Source organism: Harpia harpyja, chromosome 3, assembly GCF_026419915.1.
Source record: "Harpia harpyja isolate bHarHar1 chromosome 3, bHarHar1 primary haplotype, whole genome shotgun sequence".
Lineage (NCBI taxonomy): Eukaryota > Metazoa > Chordata > Aves > Accipitriformes > Accipitridae > Harpia > Harpia harpyja.
The window spans coordinates 58,298,839-58,320,288 of record NC_068942.1 but is presented as its reverse complement, the minus strand read 5'-3'; the positions used below and the strand labels follow the sequence as shown (position 1 = coordinate 58,320,288).

General features: G+C 43.2%; 1 protein-coding gene and 1 long non-coding RNA gene across 3 annotated transcripts; one reads left to right on the top strand and one right to left on the bottom strand.

Moving 5' to 3' along the window:
- Window positions 1–317: 317 nt before the first annotated feature.
- Window positions 318–589, bottom strand: LOC128139849 (uncharacterized). The gene is made up of 2 exons (XR_008234527.1): window positions 532–589; window positions 318–377 (listed from the first exon to the last, which is right to left on the bottom strand). It is a non-coding gene; the product is annotated as an uncharacterized LOC128139849 (long non-coding RNA).
- On the top strand, window positions 532–15,503 carry ALKBH1 (alkB homolog 1, histone H2A dioxygenase). Of its 2 annotated transcripts, XM_052782840.1 has the most exons (7): window positions 742–845; window positions 3,251–3,312; window positions 3,740–3,848; window positions 8,380–8,542; window positions 12,048–12,138; window positions 13,288–13,481; window positions 14,017–15,503. In XM_052782840.1, the coding sequence occupies exons 2-7, from the start codon at window positions 3,280–3,282 to the stop codon at window positions 14,438–14,440; spliced, it is 1,014 nt and encodes a 337-aa protein (XP_052638800.1). In that variant the 5' UTR covers window positions 742–845; window positions 3,251–3,279; the 3' UTR covers window positions 14,441–15,503. The 2 variants fall into 2 exon arrangements, with proteins under 2 accessions (XP_052638799.1, XP_052638800.1); XM_052782839.1 differs by lacking the exon at window positions 3,251–3,312 and having other exon boundaries at window positions 532–845.
- The last annotated feature ends 5,947 nt before the right edge of the window (window positions 15,504–21,450 follow it).

Below are 21,450 nucleotides of genomic sequence, written 5' to 3'. Positions count from 1 at the left end.
GAAAAGATTGTAGGTTCGTACTAAAGCTCTTTCAAAGCCAATAGAAACCACTAAGCTTCAACGAGGCCTACAGCTCGCAGACAAGCGGCAGCACCCACTGGGAGGAGAGACTAAGGGTGATGAGCAGTGAAAAATCTGACTACAGTACAGGAAGAGGCTTCCAGAAAGCAGCTCCGAGGAAGTGGGGGAGCCGGCTTCAGGGCAGGGCCCCAGCAACAGGACCAACCCTGCCAGGGCCCGGCGAGCACCAGCCGGCGGCTCTTCCCCCTTCTACCGAGCCGACACGAACAGCGGGCTGGAGGATGAGCGGATACTCACAAACGGCAGCTGGCACCTCTGTACTGACCCGAACTGGGAGAAGTACTCCTTCAGCTCCTCTGTGGGAGAAACGCACACCTGGTTACACGGGCCGCGCGGCCGCAACCGCCCTGGCCCGGCCCCCACGGCCAGTGCCGGCACACGCGGCGGGGCCGCCTCCTCCCGCGCCAGCCCCAGTACCGGTGAGGGGTGAGGGGGGCGGTGCAGACTTACTGCTCGACACCGTCCAGGGAACCTCAGCCACGAAGATGTCGAAGAGCCGCCTGGAGCGGCGCCCCGCCGCCCGCGCCGTACTGGCCGCCGCCATCTTGGGAGCTGCGGCGAAAAGGCGGGCGGGCGGCCCCGCCCCGCCCCGGCAGTGCGCAGCGCCGCCCGCCGCCCTCCGCGGCCTGGCCAAAATGGCGGCGGCCGCGGCCCTGACCCGGGAGGGCGGGGAGGACGCCTTCCGCCGGCTTTTTCGCTTCTACCGGCAACGTGACGCGTCGGACCTGCGGGGTGTGGTGGACTTCTCCATGCCGGGGGGCCAGGTAACGCCGGGATCCCCCTGCCCTCACCCCGCGGCGCGCTTCGAGCTCGTCCCGCCCTCTGAGGGGTGTCGCGGTGTTTCAGCGCGGTGCCGTGGCGGTCTTGCTGCAGCCTGTGCTCTCCACCTGCTGCTTCCCGTCGTGCTCGACGCCAAGTCTCCAGTGCCGTCCCGTTACTAGCTAGAAGACGCTGCCCTCCAGCGCTGAGCCTCTTATGGGCCGCTATAACGTGTAAAAGCTAGTTGCGTGACTAGAGACGAGCAGCTGAGGAAGGACGTGCAGCTGTGAGGGTCCAGGGCCCCTCTGCCCACGGGACCCAGAGGCAGGCTCGCCCAGGGTCCCCTTGGGCTGGCTGCCCGCGGGGTTACGGGGCCCTGCCCGAGAGCACGAGCTGTCGTCCCCACTGCCCTTGGCCAGCATGCCACTTGTTCACAGATTTACCACTTTTGCTTACATTTATTTATTACCATAATGTTTAATTAGCTTTCTACGCTGCAATAAGGGATCTCCAAAGCCTCTAATAGAACCACGCGTTACTTAAGGGAAGTAAAGGAACATGTGGATGGAAAAAAGCAAGTTTCAGTATTGGAGCTGGCACTATTTCCTGAGCCTGCTGGTCCTTGGCTCTGAAATACCTGAGTGAGCTGGAGAGGGACCTGGGATCAGCTTCACCCCACTATGCAGTGTGTGCCCAGGGTTCTTGCTGTCTTCCCCGTGATAAAGTTTCTTCTTTCTTACTCCTGTATAATAAATAAACATTTGGCTTAGCCATCAGGGCAAGCCCAACTGTTGCAGTGGATTAGGAGCCTGTAGTCAGGAGCACAGCTGAAAGTAGTGGCCATCATGGTTAGTAGTTTACTGTGTGTTGAGTGATGAAGGAGTGATCCTTTAAAGTCATCTTGTGTTTTGTCACCTCACAAAAGGGTAGTGGGTATCTGCTGAAGAATTGTTAACCAGGGATTTTCTATGTATAAGCTTATATGAAAAAAGGGAGTAGGGAATATAGTTAAACTGAAACTTTGCCTAGTTTTTCTTAGTTCAAATGCTTAGCCTTTTCTTTTTACCGTTGTATTAGAATATAGATTTTTTTTTTAATCTTTTCAGACTATAATTTTGATATTGTTAATGGGACACAAAACCTGACCCATATGAAATTGTTCAGGGCATTAGCATTAAACAAGGGAGTTGTTAACATTTCAGCCTTTCTTGAGCTTGCAGTAATCCTTTATCAAATAAAGGATTCCAGCATTACAGCCCTTCTGGGAAATTCAAAGTACTTGAAAGCATCACAAGCATCTGTCCCCTCTCCATATCATTCTTTTTGTGCCTGTTACCTTCTAAGATCAGTTGATAGCTTACTAGTGAAACCATCTTTTATTTCTCTTTCCCCCAGGTTAAAAACATCTGGCTTTTTTCATTAAGAAGAGCTACAGGCCAGGCAGATTAGCCCAGATACTATTGTTCCTTTTCTTTCAGAAAACTGCTTCAAATGATTGAGTTCTCCAGTGAAGTGTGGCATACCCCAGCTGCCCTGCTACCAGGCTTATTTAACTGATTCAGCACATATAATTCTTCAGCATAGAAACAGCTTCTGTTCTCCAGAAGCCCTGGCAGCAGCTGGTGTGTAAGCAGTTTGAGAAGGCAGAGAGGTGGTAGAGTCTTAGTCAAAGGAATAGCCTTCTTGGGGATGTTCTGCAGACAGGACTCTGTGAGCTAAGCTCTTCAAGGCTGGCAGTCACAAAGCTGCTTTTTGCAGAGAGCTGAAAAATTGGTAAAACTGAGTGTGTTGCCAGAAGCTGCTGCCCAGCAGTAGTTCAGAGTTTTCTTACAAATTCTATGTACGTAATTTAGACCCGTTGCTCAGAAGACATTAAACCGAGCTGTCAGCCTGCAAAGAGACTGATTTATACATTCACTGCTGCAGAGTCTGCGTGCAAAGGCCTTAATTTCATATACACTTTAAATTGTCATAAACAAAGTCTTGCCTGTCTCTGCCTTCTTATTCTCACTATGCTTGGCCAGCTCTTTCCTTACACGAGCCTGTACTTTTGCACAGTCACGTGGAGAGCTGGACTAGGGAACTAAGCCAGAAAAAAACCAACCTGCCTCAACCCTGCCCTCCCTAAGACGGTTCGCAGCCCTAAGGGAAGAAAGGAGTAGGAACACAGTGGATGAGTTTGGTTTTTTTCAGGAAGTGTCGGCTTATTGCAGCTTAAATACGTGTGTTATTGCAACCCGAGAGAGTACTTCAAGAAAATATATCTTGCTAAGCCTTGAGCTGTTGGCCCTGCTGTTGGAAACAGAAGTGGCAATGTGGCATTCAGAATTTACAAAGTTTCTGCAGTCCTTCACATCAGACAACTGTGGCCGCTTCATCACTGTACTACTTCTCCTTCTGTACATTACAGATGAGAATAGTCATCTACACTATGGGATCATGAGCAACTTGTATTTGGAACATTCTTTGAAGGTATAAAGTGTTGGGAGTACTAAATATTGCTCTCTAATGGAGATTGATAATTACCAGAATGTTTTATAATGATGAGGCTGTGCTGTGGAAATGGACAAATAGTGCTGATTTTTCTTCTCATTGGTATAAAATGTTTGGGTTTTTTCATGAATGGAGGGCACCTCTCGTGATCCCTAAGTATTGTAAAAACTGTAGGTACCTTTTGATTCTTGTGTTAAGTACATACTAGCTCTGTTAGCAGCATGCCTTGTTCTGCTTACAGTTGCTTAGACAATAGTTCTGTGGTACAGCTGGCATTTTCACAAGACTTACCTTGGAATATGATAGCACTCTTTCTTATAGGTGCTATTTTTGGATGAGTTTTGTATTTCTTCCTTTTTTTTTTTTTTTTCTTTTTCTTTTAACCAGATCTGTTTTCTTTTGCCAGGTGTTCAGATCACAGCTCAGTATTTCTTCAGTCAGTGATCAAGATGCCTACAGAGCAGGCTTACAGCCAGTTAGCCAGTGGAAAGCCTATGGCCTCAATGGGTATCCAGGTAGGTACTTCTGATTTCAAGAAAAATTAAACGCAACCTTGTTGCTTTGGATTCAGGCATTTTCTATCTTACCCTCCTTGCCCTGCCTGAAGAAGCTATTTTGGTTTGCCTAAGTGTAAGTTAATGTTATTTTAACTGCAGGAGGACAAATGAGTCAGCTGAAGGGTGGGATGTGACAATATATATGAAGGTGAGAACAGAAGGGCCAGTTGTTTCAAAGTCGCTGATCAACCAGTCCCTCCCTTGTGAGAATTGATTCCTGTTGCCTTTCATAGAGATTTTATATTTCTGTAGCATCTATTTTTCCTCAATATATATCATGAAGATTAGATAAGTGACTGAAATACAGTCATTTTGTGGCTGAAGTGTGGCAGCTACTTCCTGGTGTAGAACACTGAGCACAATGAGTGAATAAGAACCTCTTGTCCTATTCAAGGTACAGAGTAATTTCATTAGGCAGGTTATTTCAAAAACTGAAATGTGTCTTAGGTTTGCAGGTCACCTGGTAGAATCACAAAAATATGTTAGGTTGGAAGGGACCTCCAAAGGTCTAGTCCAACTCCCTGCTTAAAGCAGGGTCAAGTTGAAAGTTAGATCAGGTCACTCAGAGCTTTGTATGGCTGAGTTTTAGAAATCTCCAAGTATAGAGATTACACACCCTCTCTGGGCATCTGTACATCTGGGCCACTTGTTGTGATCTTTTTTCACCTTATGTCTAATCAAAATTTGCCTTGCTGTAATTTGTGACTGTTGCCTCTCATAATCTTGCTGTGTACCTCTGAGAAGAATCTGGCTCCACCTTCTCTGTATACCCCTTTAGGTAGCTCTTACTAATATAGGCCAATGTGTAATCAGCCTTTATTGCCGCAAGGGTGCACTACTGACTCATGCTCAATTTGTCCTCCAGGACCCCCATGTCCTTTGATTTAGAGCTGCTCCCTGGTCCTCAGGCCATACTGTTGCATGGGGTTATTCTGCCCTAGGTGCAGGATTATCACTGTTGAACTTCCTGAGGTTCTTGTTGGCCCATTCCTTTGGTTTGTCAAGGTCCCTTTCAGTGGCAGCAGTAGCCTCCAGCATATCCACTGCTGCCCCAATTTAGTGTTATCTGTAAATGTGATGAGGATGAATGTCCCATCATCCAGGTTGTTGATGTAGATGTAGTTATCAGTCTTGGCCCCAACATCAGCCTGAGGAACACAGCTCATAACAGCCACTGGTTAGACTTAGAACCATCAAATCACTATTCTTTAAGCCTGGTGGCCCAGCCAGCTTTTGCTCAACCTTTTAGTTTACCCATAAAATCCGTGAGCCCCCAGTTTGGCTCCAATGATGCTGCAGGAGACTGATTGGAAAACTGTGCTAAAGCCGAGGTAAACAGCACCCCCTGCTCTCCACTTGTCTGGGCATCTCACTGTAGCAGGCGGTAAGGCTGGTTAGACAAAATTTGCCTTTGGTAAATCCTTGCCCACTGTTCCCAACCACTTTGTGTCTGGAGATGCCCGTCATGAAAATTTGCTCCATAATCTTGCCAGGGGTTTTGGTAAGGCTGATGAGTTTGTAGTTCCCCAGATCCCATGTATTTCAGGGATTTTTGTTTGTTTGATTTTTGGTTTTTCTCATGTTTCTTTTGGTTCATCAGGACTGCAGTCAGTGTCTGTGTGGGTTGCTATGAAGCCAGCCTACCGATTCTGAAACTGAGGCAGCCACACTAGCCATCTGGCATGGTTAATACACAGTTTGTTGAATAACTTCAGGAGAAAGGCTTCCACCTCTTCTTTTCTCTAAATTTTTTTGTTCCACTTACTCGTCATATTATAGCTGCCCTTGCTTGGTCTCACTTGTCATTTTATGTCTGTCTAAACGTCTTTCCTAGCAATTATGTGGGGGGTGGATCACAAGTGTTCCCACTTAAATGCATTTTTTCTTCTGCTTTGACAAGGAAAACGTTTCACTAAAATGAAATGCAAACACATTAACAAATTCTCAGTCCTGTTTAGAATCAAGTCATGTGTGGACAAGAATAATATATTATCCTTTTTCAGCTACCTTTATCTGGACATCCTAAAGCACTATAATATATTTAACCAACTGCCCCAATAGCCCTCTAAAATAAGTTAGAATTTCTTTGGTTTGTTTATGGGCATATGGAAGGGAAGTTATTTGGTTTTGTCCCCACAGTGAGCAATGAAATATAAGACTAAGGAAGCTGGGCGAATTTCTGTTGCTGTGTCCTGAGTTCTGTGAGATGTGGGTGATGCTGTCTTTGGGTCTTTGTAACTGACACAAACTGGTTTTATGGGGTGTTCTTGTTGCTAGACATCTGTGTGTCTTACCCTTCCTTGGACTGAGGCTGGAGACCACTTTCACTAGGTGTAAATTAATTCCTAGTGTGCTGCAAGATTCTGCTGCAGTAAGAGAACTGCATCTGCTTCCTCAAGGCAGATTCTTTTAGTATACAGATCCCCGAAGAATTTGTCTTTTGGCCATTCTACTTAGACCAACTCTTTCAAGGCCAAGAGGTTCCATTGTGTTGCTGTCAAAGCTTGTCTGTGGTGTTCTTTAGTCAGCTCAGAAAGATTGCTACAGAAATATACTGCTTACTCTTCTCCCTCCTATGTGTGGTAAGTCACTGATTTCTAGTGCTATTAGCCCTCCCAGGAACTATTAGTCTTGAACGTTAGTGTAGAGTTTTATAGTAAAACTCTGCAACTGTTTGAAATTCAGGGTTTTCTGCCTTTCTTGGCATCAGAAGCATAGCAGTAACCCACTTTTTAGTTGTTCTTGCTTTTGTCAATCTAGACTAATCTGGTTTCTTAGGAGTAAGCAATGAAGGGTTTGGAGAGACATGAACATATTCTAAGCTTCTGATACAAGAATCATAAAATTTGGATTCTTGTTCTCAGCTCTGTGTGTAACTAGCCCTCCAGGCTTCAATTCATTCGTTAATACCTGAGATAATACATACATAGTAGAGTATAATTTCGTGAATGTAGTGAAGTGCTTTGAAAACCCCACATCAAAAGCTGTAGACGGGAAGGGCAATATTATTAGTCTGTTCTATGCAGAGGCCAAGCGAAAGTAAATTTAATGCTTCTGGCAAAGAAACTTCTTGTAACCAGACCTGTCAGAAGGCTGCCATAGTCTGAAGGTGCAGGGAACAGAGTGAAATGAATGACAGTACATTATTAATACACTGAAGGCTCTTTTTCTAACCAGTTAATTTAATCTTGTGAGGTCTGTGAGGTATGCTGGCAGGAAGCTTTTTCTGTGCTTTTATTACCACTTTCATAAGGCTACAAGGCACGTTTGTATCCTACTGAGACTCCTAGCCTTGCTTCTTCCTTTTTCATCTATTTTTGTCTCTGTTTAACTTGATATGACTGAGAAGTTCAAAAAGACACAGTAGGGCAAAACCTCCTTTTCCTTTGTTCCTCCTATACCCTTATCTCTCTTTGTATGTGAATTTTGTGTTGGCGAGTCTTACTGAATTGATAGTCTTTGAGACAGTGCCTTGATTCTCAGGGTAGGTACAACACAGATTAATAGCATCTTCCCATCAGACGCTCATTCATCAATACTGTCGACCCTGGCCTGGAAGGAAACACCCCTGGGGTGCTGGGGAGAAAGTTCCAGTGAAGAATCCTGTTAGCACTCATGCTGATGGCAGATCTTATGTCAAGGACTCTTGTCTGTTAAGATATAGACCAAATCAATTCATTTCGTCTCTGCTAACTCTCTTATTTGGGCTGCTGCTTGAACTCTGCCTGAGGTGCCTGGCTAAATGAATGTGCAGTCTATCTACATGTTTATTTTGTTTTGTTAATTAACAATGACTGCAAAGTATTTGCAGTCAGCAACAAGCAGTTTGGGATATAATTTGACTTTCATCCCCTTTGAGTATTACAGTACCAAAATACAAAGACGGATACAACCAGACTTACCTGGAAATACGCATGAAGCAAAGGAGAGGACAGTTTACATTACTAGAGACTTGCTCAGCCCATGGACTGCTCTCTGCAGTTCATGACACTGAAGTAGCAATAAGAAAACAGTATGAGTTCAGAGGCAGCAACAAGGTTAGTTTGAAGTCTAGAAAAACTAGGCCAGAATTACTTCAGCTTCACAGGGTTCAAGAGTAAAATCTTGCTGAATCATTTCAAAATCAAATTTACTCCAAAGCAATTGGCTTTCCAAGTTCTTACTTCTTTATCTACCTGTAATCAATATACTTTACATTGATATGTCCTTTTTTGTCATTTTTTACTTGAACCAGCATTGGCTGCCCTCACTGCCTTCTTTCTACCTTATGGCCACCATTTGTTTGTACTGAAAAAAACCAATAGGCTTTAACTTAACTATTCAGACCTGTTAATAGATTTCATCAGCTTACATGTAAAGTCAGTGGTTGTATGTCTAAGGTGTTTTTTCAGTAACTCTGACCCCTGTCCTTTGCTCTAGTTTTAGGAAAAAACCAGGGAAATGCCTAATCATACTTTCTCCCCACCCCCTCCCTTTTCTCTGTGGTTAGGGTTTATTTTCATACCAAACCCTTTCCTTCCGGGCTGCCAGCGTCATTGGGTGAAACAGTGTCTCAAGCTATACCCCCAGAAACCCAATGTCTGCAACCTGGACCTGCACATGGCTCCTGAGAAGACCATTGACCTGTGGGGACAGAGCAAGGAGCAGCTGAGGTAAGTCCCACAGTAACCTTTGGTGGTCAACACTAACAGACCCAGAAGGTCTCGGCTCTGAGAAGGTCTAAGAAAAATGAGCAGGGAAGGGAAGCTGAAAAAGATTGTGTACATGCTGGCAGTATACAGATGGTGTCAGACATGCCAAGTTAAAGATGGATTTTTCATGGCTTCATGTGCATCCTTGTTAATTCTCTGCTTTCACACTCACAATGGGATTTTCTAGCAGCAAATTATTTCAAAGCCATCGGTCAAATGTAAAATAGTGACCCTGGTTGATATGATGGTGCTTGGAAGCTTGCTAAGCTCAGCTACAAGAGGAACCATGAGGTCCCTCTAGGCCTCAGTTTTCCTGAGGCAAAAGGGATCCTTTCCAAACACACCACTCATGCTAGCTCTTCTTCCCAGTCAGCTGTTGGACCTAGAATACTGTAATTGAAAGGCTGCTATCTGCACTTTTTTTAACTTCTCAAGTCAGCTAGTTTCTGTGGTTTTATTTTCCAAAGTATTTCTTTGTTTTGGTCTGGGGTGGTTTGGTTTTGGGGTTTGTTTTTTTCTTTTCTTCATTCGCTCTGAGATGGTGATTAAATGTACCATTTTAATGGCAATCCTGTTTACTCTGAAAGGTTCTGTGGCTGATGCAGCTGCCTTTCTTCTACCTGATTTGGAAGTTAATGGAGAATTTGTCCAAGTTTTGAAGTCAAGTAGAAAGTTTTAAAGATCTTTTTTTTTTTAATTAGAGTCACCTGTAAAAATACATACAAGATAGATGCTGTTTACATTACACAGTCTTTTACTTATTTGGGTATTTATCATTACCTTGTTGATTTCACTGCTTATTTTTCATAATGATTGTTTCATGTGATGGAGTGACCAGAGTTACCTACAACTCTCATCTTCCACCTCAGTCTCTTAGTAAAATGAGACATGCTGAGATTTTTCTTCAAAAGTACTCTTGATGTCTACAAGATACGGAATGGCAAAAAAGCCAGATTTGAACTTCTAAATATTTGCACCTAGGAGAGAAGTTATACCCCCACTTGTGTTTTCCAGGCTCAGTCTGAATTAGTTACAGAAATTCAGACACCTTTTATTGTGTTCCATCAAGGATGAAAAATTGTTCTTTGAAAGTATTGTGCATTGTGCCCTACAGCTGGCAAAAGTGGGGTACTGTTGCAGCTTGACGGGCCTTTCCCAGCAGCACCTCCTGCATGCACAGAGAATGATCAGAACAGGTTAATTTGCAGCTGAATCCAGTTCAGTTGAAAACAGTGTTTGGAAGAGTGATGGCTGGCAGAAACACTGGCAGTTTTATTAAGCACTTGCCTGAGTCTTCAAGTGAGCAAACTGCTGTATTTGTGCTTTTACCTAGGGGACAGCAGATCAAGCTAGCCAAGTGAAAGCCTTTCAGGGAGGGGAGAAACAGAGTGCTTAACTAAAAAGAGGTCTGCTTCCAAGATTGGACACAACTTCAATGCTTTTTAAAGCCATCAGGAAGATGCATAAATGTGCTTGGGTCATGGCTTATCTGCTTTTTTCAGGATGCAGGAATTATGAGGTAGGGAGAGTCCATACAGTTCCTAGAAATGTATGCTATGCTCTCTTCACAAAGTGGAGTTGGGGTATATTTTCTTTAGTGCTGGGGACAACTAAAAGCATGAAAGTGGGTAGAGAAGGGATATATATATCCCTGTGTATAAGGAAAAGGCTGGGGGAATTTTATAGATGCAGTCATTTACCAGTGAATAAAGACAAAAGGGAGCTTCAGACCGAAGTCCCCGTGCTGTTCAGTCTTGTTCTCTTTCTAACATAGTTATACCAGAATTTCTCTGTGCTTTCTTGTAGGAGCATCTGCTGCTACAGCTCTAGGAACTCTTTGTTTCCAGATACATAACCCTCAGGCTTTCCTCTCCTTAGCAATCACACGTGAAATCACATGCAAAATACTAAGTTCTGGGAATAAGGACCTACCGAGCATATTAGGGTTCCTGCTTTTGTGCAAACACTCTAGCACTGTAGCGAAAGAAGTGCACTTTCAAAAGGCACATGCTAAAAATATTTAATTATGAACATGAAGTTTGTCGATTGAAAGATGGAGAGGAACAAGTTGTGGGCTCTCCCTTTTCTAAATGCTGTGTTACCTGCTTGTAGGCTCCATAAATTTTTCCAAGCAGCATGTATTTGACAGTTAATGTGTTGCTGCATTATGGTAATTGCAGTTGCTATTACCCTATGACAAAGATGGAAACTGGAGAGATGACTTTCTTTCAATAATCAGTGAGCTGTGAAAAATTACTAAAGGTAAAGAAACTGGCCTTTTACTCCTGTTCCTGGTTTAGCTTAGGAGCTATCAGTGCGGTATAGGTGAAGGGCAGAAACAAGCTGTGTATCCAGGTAGAAATGCACATTAAATGCAGATGCTTGGCTGAGACTTGACCATGGCAGCACAAATATGAATGCTGTTTTGTAAGAGAGTATGTCTTACTGCACTAATGAAGCTATAAATGAAAGCCAACCGTCTGGTGCTACTGTTTATCATGACGTTCTGAGTACATTTCCCTTTTCTTTCTTTACCATAACACATGACTTAGCTTGAGAAAAGAAGCTGAAATTCCTGGAATAAGTGGACCAGAAGATAGATGTGTACCTTCCTTTTTGCATTTGTCACTAGCATGTTTCTATCTTATTTACTATAGTAATATTTTTTTGTAACTTTTTAAGGACTTTTCTGTAGGCCACAGTAAAAGCCTATCCCTGAGGTCTTTTCCTGCCTTCACCACCTTCAAGTAAGAATGGTAAATTGGCATGTGGCTTCAGACTACTGAGCCCCTCTGCATTAGGGCTGTCACTTGAGAAGAACAGTTTTTTGTTCTGCATAGCAGTCTGGATAAGGGATACCTGCAATCTAGACTTCTTGACATTACAAGAATTGTATGGTCATAGCTAGAGCAGTTTTGCTTACCGAACATTGAGTTAGTCCATCCTAAGGACTTCTTGTAAAAGTACCAAGTAGTAGAACTAATGGTCCTTTGCAGTATTATGCAGCTTGATATGCTTTACTGTCAGGCGAAGCAGTTTCCCTTCTTGTCATTTTCCATTAAGTGCCTAGAATATTTTTCCCTTGTGTTTGCAGCTTTTACATCTTTACAGATTCTGTTCTTTCACTTTCAGGTGCTCAAATAGTACATACTTAATTCTGATTCTAAATCTGCACCAGTTCATTGTGTTGTTTCCATCTGATAACCCGTTATGTACTATGTTGAAAATACAAGCTTTCAAACTGACAGCAGTTGGCAGTAGGCCCTGTAGCTTGCACAAATTGCATGAACTGAATTTTCAAGGTCTTTGGAGGAAAAAAATAATGGCACTGAAAATAAAAGTTTAGCATTGATGGTTTTAGTAGGCTGTCATATAGATGAGTGAATCTCGTTACTGTATGCTGCACTACCAGAAAACCCCTCAGAAATTAACACATATCCTATTTCTTTCCATTTTGTCTTTGCAGAAGGAAAGGTTCCAGTAAACGGGAGCCCAGAAGCTTACTGGAGAAGCTGCGCTGGGTGACCCTTGGTTACCATTATAATTGGGATACCAAGGTATTGAAATTAAATTCTTCTTCATTTTTCTTAGCTGTAAGCACTCTGAATGGCAGACAGAGGAGGGTATCATGGAAAAAAATGCTTGTGATCCTACAAGACAGCCTTGAGGAAAGGCTGTAACAAACCACGCTTGTAAGAACATTTTAATCTGTATTAGTTTACTGTGAAGGATTTAACAGCATAAATCCATTGCTGCAATCCTTCCTTTGAAAGGTAGCATGGTAGCATATACTCAGCTCTAGACCTGTGACTCTATTTTAGGGTAAGTCAGCAGCTTTACCCCACCAAAAGGGATAGTCACAAAAGCATCATTAACTACTTAAGGTGAGAATGACCTTGACTGCTTGAAGACAGCTACTTCTGAGAAACTACTCCTCTTTGGAAGGGTGAGCGAGAGCAGGAGGAGACTGCTGCTGATGTGACTTTGAACTTAAGAGTCTGAACCAGTATAGTACAGTCTCACCAACCAACAGCTATTTTGGGGCTCCTGACCAAAATAAACTTTTTCGTAAGACCGAGTCAGGTGGAGGCTGAGAGAGGATGGCAGAGTGAATATGCAGTCTTATCAGTATATTGCAGATACTTAACCAAATCTGCTTGCAGCCTTATATTTACCAGGTCAGCCTATTATTGGGTGGCCTTAATAAGAACTCGGTTATTCCCTTCCAGTCCTCTCAGAATCGCTCATGGGAGAGAGAAAAAATAGGTTTGCAATTGATTCCTGTTTGTCCTATTCTTCAAAGAAGAAAAAAAGATGCTTGTTTCAGAGCTCTGTCGATGAGATACAGAACTGTGTTTCCATTGGCAGCTATAGGTAGTGACCAAGTAGATCCTCAGGATGTTGGTACTAGCCTTAGGTATTAGTCTTAGTGACTTCAGGTTTGGCATCCAGATATAATGATTAACTCCATGATTAATTGAGTCCTGGCAGTCTCAGCATAGGCCCAGAATTAAATCACAAGAGGTAAACTTGCTGTGGTTGTGCCTATGTTGTAGTAATTTTCCAGGCAAATATTATGTCCTTCTCCATGACTATCAGCCAAACTTCTCAGTTCTCATTCAGTGTTTGTTTCCAGTTGTATTTGCTGTTCTGATGTTCTGGGTGTGGTTTGGTTTTTTTTTTTTCCCCTGCTCTTCTTCCTCCAGAAGTACTCAGCAAATCACCACACTCCTTTCCCCTCAGACCTTGCATTCCTGTCAGAACAAGTGGCTGCAGCCTGTGGGTTCCGGGGTTTCCAAGCCCAAGCAGGGATCTTGAACTACTATCATTTTGACTCTTCACTGGGAATTCATGTGGATGAGTCTGAACTAGACCATTCTTGGCCCCTTTTATCATTCAGGTGAGTCAAGAAAAGCACTCAAGTGTTGTGGAAGGATTGGTGGCTTTTTTCTATGGTTGCATCTGGTTATAGGAAGTTGGTATGATGTAGTTTGCTAATTGGGTATATAATCTTCACTCTCTGAAGATTTGAATAGTAGGAAGCTGTAGCTCAAGAGTGTAGGTTTTTCTTTGAAGACTGCTTGAATAGCATGTGGAGCCTGGAGTGTAAGAGTTCTTTGCACAGAGCACATTTCTGTTCTAAAGCAGCAGGGTGGCAATTGGGTACTAGCAGGCAAAGATGAAATACCTCAGCAGAGCTTGAAACCTGGTGGGGCAACTGCTCACACTATGCCTACCTTGAACCAGGCCTCTTGGTCTGTTTTCCATGTTCTTATTGTAAAGTTGTTACTAGGAGTCCATCTGGTTTTCTTCTTTGGGATTTTTTTTTTTTTTTTAATAAAAGGATTTAGCTGCTATATTTTCTTACTGTACGTATAATTGTTCTCTACCTGAATTTGTCTTATCTTCTCTCTCCATTCTCATACCATCTCTAGTTTTGGGCAATCCTCGATATTTTTGCTTGGGGGCCTGAAGCGGGAGGAGGCTCCAACAGCAATGTTCATGCACAGTGGAGATATCATGGTGATGTCTGGCTTCAGCCGTCTGCTGTACCATGCAGTCCCCCGGGTCCTCCCCAACCCTGAAGGGACAGCTTTGCCTTCGTGCCTGGACCAAGCACTTTCTTCAGACCTTCCTGTTGGCTCAGTCATTGAGCACAGCTCTGATGAGGATTGGCAGGTCTGTGCCAAGTACTTGCAGTCTTCCCGCATTAATATGACTATTCGGCAGGTGTTGGCTGAGGGTCAGAAATTTCCAGAGGAATCTGGGAGAGATGGAAAGGGCCGAGCACCCTCTGAAGACAGTCAGCATCAGGAGAACAGCAGAGCCAAGAGACTTAAACTAAATACAGAGAGCTGAGACCAGGAGATCATGCTGACATTGACTGGACAGGCAACCTCCACTGGAATTGGCAACTAATGTAATCATACTCAAAGTCACTTGTCTGTATTGGGATTAATAAAATTCTGCAGAATAAATGTAGTCCTTCTTGCTGTAAAAAACAGGTGGGGGAGAAAAAGAATTTAAAAGGAAAATAATGGTAAGTTCAGGACTGGGACTCAGGAGATGAACTCTATTGCCGTTTTGTTGCAGATATTTACTGTACTCTGTTCCATTTAAAATACCTGTATGTCAGAGAATTTTAAGCTTCGTTCAGTGTGCTCATAAAGTATTCTGAAATCATTGGACAGAAAAGTGCTAGCAAAAGATACATAATTGCTATGTGTTAAAGAATCCTATTGGGCTTGTAAAGCTCAGCTGAAGTGCAGTAATAAGTATGAATGACAATAGGCTGCTAAGGGTGTGAGACCTACCTGCAGCATTTCCAAGAGAATTACCTCTACTGCAAAAACTGGTTCAGTGATCAGAAACTAGCAGCTCCCTTGCAACACCTGGTATAAGCTTGCTGTAGTCCTGTGCTCTCCTTTTGCCTGCTTGCACCCCCTCAGCTGCAGCGGAAACTGCTCTTATGAGTGGAACTGGACTTTTTTGCATAACTCAGATTTTAGACGGAAACAATTGGGGGCAGTATCTCCTTAGAATACCTAGTAGCTCCCAGCTGGGTCCCCTCCCAACAGTAAGTGTGTGTCTGAGCCCTACATCCCCATTCTTTCAAAACTGCCCTCTCTTAAGTGCCTGCAGATTATGGTCCTCCAGTCCCAAGCTAGCATCTATAAGAAACAGAATGACTTGCAAGTAAAAGCAATGAAGTTGTAAATTAAGTACCTAAAAAATTAATCAGTGGCTATCGGTGTCACCCGAAGATAAATACATTGAAACAAAGAAAAGCACTAGCTTTTGTGCCAGTTCTCTTCCTCTCTGCTTTTTAATGCAATTTTAATTGTTGGAGTGGAATGCACTATCCCTGGGGTATTTTGTTGCACTTTCCCAATGAATAAACTTATTTGGTTTTTAAATTAAAGATTTCTATCAGTTTGGGGCTGGGTTTTTTCTTTTCTTTTTCTCCCTGTTAGTTATTTCAGTGTATTGTTAATGCTGCCACATCCCTTGTGCTGTTCCCTCCAGGCTTCTTTTGGATCTACTGCCTCTGCCAGCTCAGGTGGAGGAGCCCTGCTTATGTCTGCAGGGCTACTTTACTTATGGGCAGTTCAGGGTTTGTTGGGCAGTTTCAGAGAGGTGTTGCCTGCAGTATCAAAGTCCAATTTAATATGTATGTGGCAGCTTTTCCTCATGGGGAAAGTGTGTCTGGTCTGCTTATTTCATAGCAGGTGAATGTGTGTGTATGTGCAATTAATTCCTTACACAATACTGCAAAGAGCTCCAGTAATTTAATGTCTAAAATAATCAGATGTGGGTTTTAATATCAAATTCTATACCAGAAATGTGTCCTTTCTGTGTCCTAGGCCTGGTCTATTTACAGCTAAGGCCTGGGAGAGTGAATACTATTACACAGAGGTTACAACATGACCAGAAAGGAAAGTTGACTGAGTAGGTCTCAGAAAACAGCAAAACTCCCTTAATGGCACCTGAAGGTGGGGAAGGGGAGAGGAGTATTTGCTTTCCTGACGGTGAGAAGGCAGACTGTCTGTTCTTCACTCGAGAGGGATGCAAAAAATCTGCCAACTCACTCAGCACTGAAGATGAGAGAAGACAGTCGTGGAACTAGATGGTCATGAACTGGAGCTGGTTTCTTCATGTCACAGGCTGAGGTTTAAGTCCATGGTTCTCATGTCTTCAGTTCCCTACAAGTATATAACAAATGACAAGCAATCATTTATTGAAGGACAAGAAACCATACCGTTTATCCTCTGCAGTTTGAAATTGTAGGAAGTGCTGCAGACTACTGATAGCAATTGGGCATGGGAAGTATCCAGTGCACTGAAGCCTTATGTTTAGGCGTGACGGAGTTGAGAATTTGCCGAGTTACTGACTTGCAGTCAAGCTTGTTATCTAATGCCATTGTGAGTGTCGTGGTTTAACCCCAGCCAGCAACTAAACACCATGCAGCCGCTCACTCACTCCCCCCCACCCAGTGGGATGGGGGAGAAAATTGGGAAAAGAAGCAAAACCCGTGGGTTGAGATAAGAACGGTTTAATAGAACAGAAAAGAAGAAACTAATAATGATAATGATAACACTAATAAAATGACAACAGTAACAATGAAAGGATTGGAATGTACAAATGATGCGCAGTGCAATTGCTCGCCACCCGCCGACCAACACCCAGCCAGTCCCCCGAGTGGCGATTCCCCACCCCCACTTCCCCGTTCCTATACTAGATGGGATGTCCCATGGTATGGAATACCCTGTTGGCCAGTTTGGGTCAGGTGCCCTGGCTGTGTCCTGCGCCAACTTCTTGTGCCCCTCCAGCTTTCTCGCTGGCTGGGCATGAGAAGCTGAAAAATCCTTGACTTTAGTCTAAACACTACTGAGCAACAACTGAAAACATCAGTGTTATCAACATTCTTCTCATACTGAACTCAAAACATAGCACTGTACCAGCTACTAGGAAGACAGTTAACTCTATCCCAGCTGAAACCAGGACAGTGAGTGAGAGACAGCCCTGATCTAATTCTGTGTCAGATACCCAGAAAATGAAAAGTCCATGACCCAGAAATGGGAATATGGGAAACGACCTGGAAAAAAAAAATCACCTGTGTACAAAGAGAAACAACTATAAGAAGGGAGAATTTCCTGAACTGCCAGCCTAGCTGCAAGCATCGGTTCTGTGACCACAGAAGAGTGGAGTACACATGAGCAAACCACAGGGCTGTTGTGGGCTCTGCAAGCTGTGCTTCCAGAACGTGATTTTGAAGAGGCAGCTACAGCCCTGGGAAGAAGGTGGGGAATAGGGCTGCCTTGAGTGATACGCTCTGCTAATTTCCCTTCTAGGACAGAATGATTGGGAACCATTGACCTACTCTACACGGCTCTCAGGTGGTGATACTGCACCTCATTTGTTTAGGTTTGTGATGACACAACAGGATTTTTTATAGCACCGATTAAATTTTTGTCTCTATAGGTACCACAGATATTTGCTTGCGTTCATATAGGTGCATGCTGAGGTAATCTCTGTAGCTTTTAATTCCTCTAAAGGAGAAATACTGCCCAAGAGTCACAAGCACAAAATTGCATCAATGGCATAGGCAGTAGTCTTATAGGATATCCAGCTGTGCACAGCTGAGGGGAGGGAAAAGAAGAGGTCATCTGGACCAATTCTGCAAGAAAATTAATGTAATGAGTTGATTACAGAAAGATAATCCTGTTTAATTCAAGGCCACCTGGAAATGAAGCATGTTTACCACATGTTCTCTGTACATTATGTGATCTATAGATAAAGCTAACTGTCCAACACAGTTTAAACAATTACTGATTTTTTTTATAATCAAGAGTAAAGGGAAAATAAAATCTCCAGTTAAATCGGAATCAAAGCACAGTGGGATGAATACTGGAAGCAGAAGAGGAAACTGCTTGTACAAACTTAGAATTTTCAGTCCTCTTGAGAGTACTGTGCTAGAGAAGTTCAGTGTTACAAACTGTACTGCTGGCTAGTGCCCAAGACAGATTTACTGCATGCCCTCTGCATGCCAACCAGGCAGTAACTTAAAGGCAAAGCAGCCCCTAGAGCAGTGCCTGCTGCCGGAATGATTCTGATCTTAGGTATTTTCCTTTCTTCGAGAGCTTGTTGACATTTCTTCCTCACTGTTCCACATCAGATTATTTCTACAGATAGTAGTAAGGTGCACCTAAGCTCCTCTATTTATGCTGTGTGCTCTCCTGAGCTACTAGGTAGGGAGAAGCTAGTAACTAGGGAAGAAGCTAGTAGGTAGGGAGTACCCAGATAGCACAGTATCTTTCTGCCATGGCTACAGGTTCGGGCTGAAGCTGGGTGCATCTTATGGAGTGTAGACGAGCTTGGATCTGTCTTCATCTATTAATGTAAGTCATTCTCATTCTCTGCATCACAACTGAAGCAGGATAGATTTAACACGGAAAAGAGACTTGTTGGTGACAAGATTGTCTTCCACTTAATTGGGATGCAAAATTAATTGAGCTATAATCCAGTGTGCTCTAAGCATACTTCAGTTCTGATGAAATCATAAAACTTGCCTGGGTCTGAACACATTACCTCAAAAAGTTAACAGAAGTACATGGACTGCAGAAATTAATGATCCAGAAAAATAAGTTGCTGGAGGCCTCAAAAGACCCATATATAAAAGGCCTTTTTTGGCTAATCTCTATGCAGGAAGAGACTTTGAGAGAAAACCAGTGACAGTCATCCACAGTCTGCTGATGCCTCTGTAAATCCTAATAACCAAAGCTGGTTAAAAACAATCTGTAGCATAATGCTATAGATCCAGTACAAGAGGCACAAGATGTGGCTGATACAAGTTTAGCACAGTACAAAATGAGTTCCACTATTTATATTTAGCAAATGATAATCACAAATACCTTAATAAAACCATTTTTCTATACAAAGAAATGAACACTGACCAAGAATATGTTCACATATGCTCTGGTAAAGTTGAGGTGAGATAAAAGTTGCCACTGTGCAAGTTACAGCTTAGATCATACAAGCTGTTTCCTTGCATCATCTTCTGATATCTGTAGTCAAAGGACCACAGAAACGGTGGCTGAAGGGACCTCTGGAGGTGTCTAGTCCAACCTCCCCCTAGGAATAGTGCTGTTGCCAACAGGCTATCTATGTGAGACGTGAGACTTACTTAGAAACCAACCTTCCATGATGGAGACTTTACCACTTCTTTCAGTAACCTGTGCCAGTGCTGCCCTACCCAGCTTATGAAGAAATGTCACCTTATGTCCTGCCTGAGTTTCCCAAAATACAACTTGTAACCATTCCCTCTGCCTTTTTCTTACCATCTGTTACTACCAAGAGTTTGGTTCCACTGTCTTTGTAACTCTTCTTCAAATAATTGAAGTCTACAGTTAGACTCGACCCCCCCCCTTAGTCTCCTCTGTGCCACATGAAAGGACTCCATGACCCACAACATTTCTCCATAGATCATGCGCCCTGGGCCTCTGACTTGCCTTACTAGTCCTCTTCAGCACCTTTTCCTATTCCAGGTGATACACCACTCTCTCTGCTAGTGCTGGTTTCTGTTACAAACAGGATGCCAACAACAAATGGACTACTGAGTCCTAGCTCCTAATCCTGCTAGATCCACCAGATCCACTTAAATCCACTGGATCTTAGGCTGTGGGGGTTTTTTACAGTGTTTCCTAAATTAAATCATTTTTTCCTCCCATCCACATCACAATAAAACAAAAGCAGTAATTTTGTGAAGTGCAGAATGAATTTACCATGGTTCCCTATGGATTTATGTTCCTGAAAAATTGTGAACTCTCACTGAAGCTTTTCTTCCAGCTGAGCATTTTTAATTCATTTTCCCATGTGATCTCTCCAGTGTTTAATACATTTTCCTGAATCAGGGTAGTTATAGGGTCCCTCACCTCTAACTGGCTACCTACTAAACCTGCAGGAACTTAATAAGCTGTGAAATTTATGCCCTCTATCAAATCTAATTGAAATAAACTGACAGGTTTCAGAGTTACTGGACAGGAGTGTGAGGACACACAGAGTTTAACACATGCACAAACCGTGAGAACGTAAGCCTTATTTCCTTAGGAATCCAGGCTTGGAAGCCTACTTTTATGCTTTTAATTCAGACTTGTCTGGACTTTTATAGCAGGTCATGCTCTGAGGCTTTTTGCTCTTTGGGTCCTGCTCAAGAGAGGAACAATCTGGAATATCAGAGTAATTTTAGTCCACTGAGCATCATCCCCATCCAGTTCCTGCTATTTTAAGTGTATGACCCCTCTTAGGAAGAGCTGACTATGCACAGAGACTCTGAACAGGTTCATCAGCTAAATGCTTATCTCTCCAAGATGGTAAATAAGTGTCTGGAGTACAGCAGGGAGACAGATCTCATTTTTATTCGCAACTAGGGCTTGTATTCAGATAGGCATCATGGAAGGTATCCACTACACCAGGGGAGAAGGAGGGAGGGGATAAAGTCTGGAAAAGCCTGCAGTAGCTTTGCCTCTCTGCAGAATAAAGGAGATGTTTATTCCTCTGGACAGTGAAAGTTTTAACCTGGTGGAGGCACTTCCCATCTCATTTTTCCCAAGTCAGTAGGGACTATTCTGTCTCTGATCTTTTCCTATGGTGCTGTTGAATGTCCTCTTCCACAAAATCCCCATGCATAGTGGACTCTCCCCTGAGCTTCTCTGTGTAGCCCTTCCCTTTTTGTGTCTGTAATCACACATCTTAGCACTGAGGTTGTACCCTCCTTCACCATCACTCAATGCTTATTGCCCTAACTCAAGTGCTCAGTGCTGCTGGCTGGGCTGAAGGAGGCCACTTGCCCACAATACAGCTTTTCTAATCTGTTTCATGATCTCAAAGTTCTTCCAAAAGGTAGGCCAGGACAATTGCCCCCTAGAAGGTCAGGAGCAAAGCCAATTTATAACAAAATGTGGGGAAACTGAAATAGAAGATGAGGTGGCACCCACACTTACAGGTGGACATGGAGCTTAGGGACATGGTTTAGTGATGGACTTGGCTGTGTTAGGTTTATGGTTGACCTTGATGATCTTAAAGGTCTTTTCCAACCTAAATAATTCTATGCAGTACAATGAAACATTCTCCAAATATTCTTGTTGAAACTATGTATAGAGATTAAGAAGTGAGTCAGCCCAGAAGACATACTGCCTCTTTCTTCTCTGACGATGGGAAGTCAGCACTTTACGTTAGCTTTTAGCTTCCTTCCAGGTGAATTTAAAACTCATTCTGCATTTACTGAGGAAGGCCAGAAGAATCAATAAAGGCCTTGGCTTTCTGGAGGTGATCATCTCACCAATCATTTCTGTCTCTGTTCTGCGCTAAGG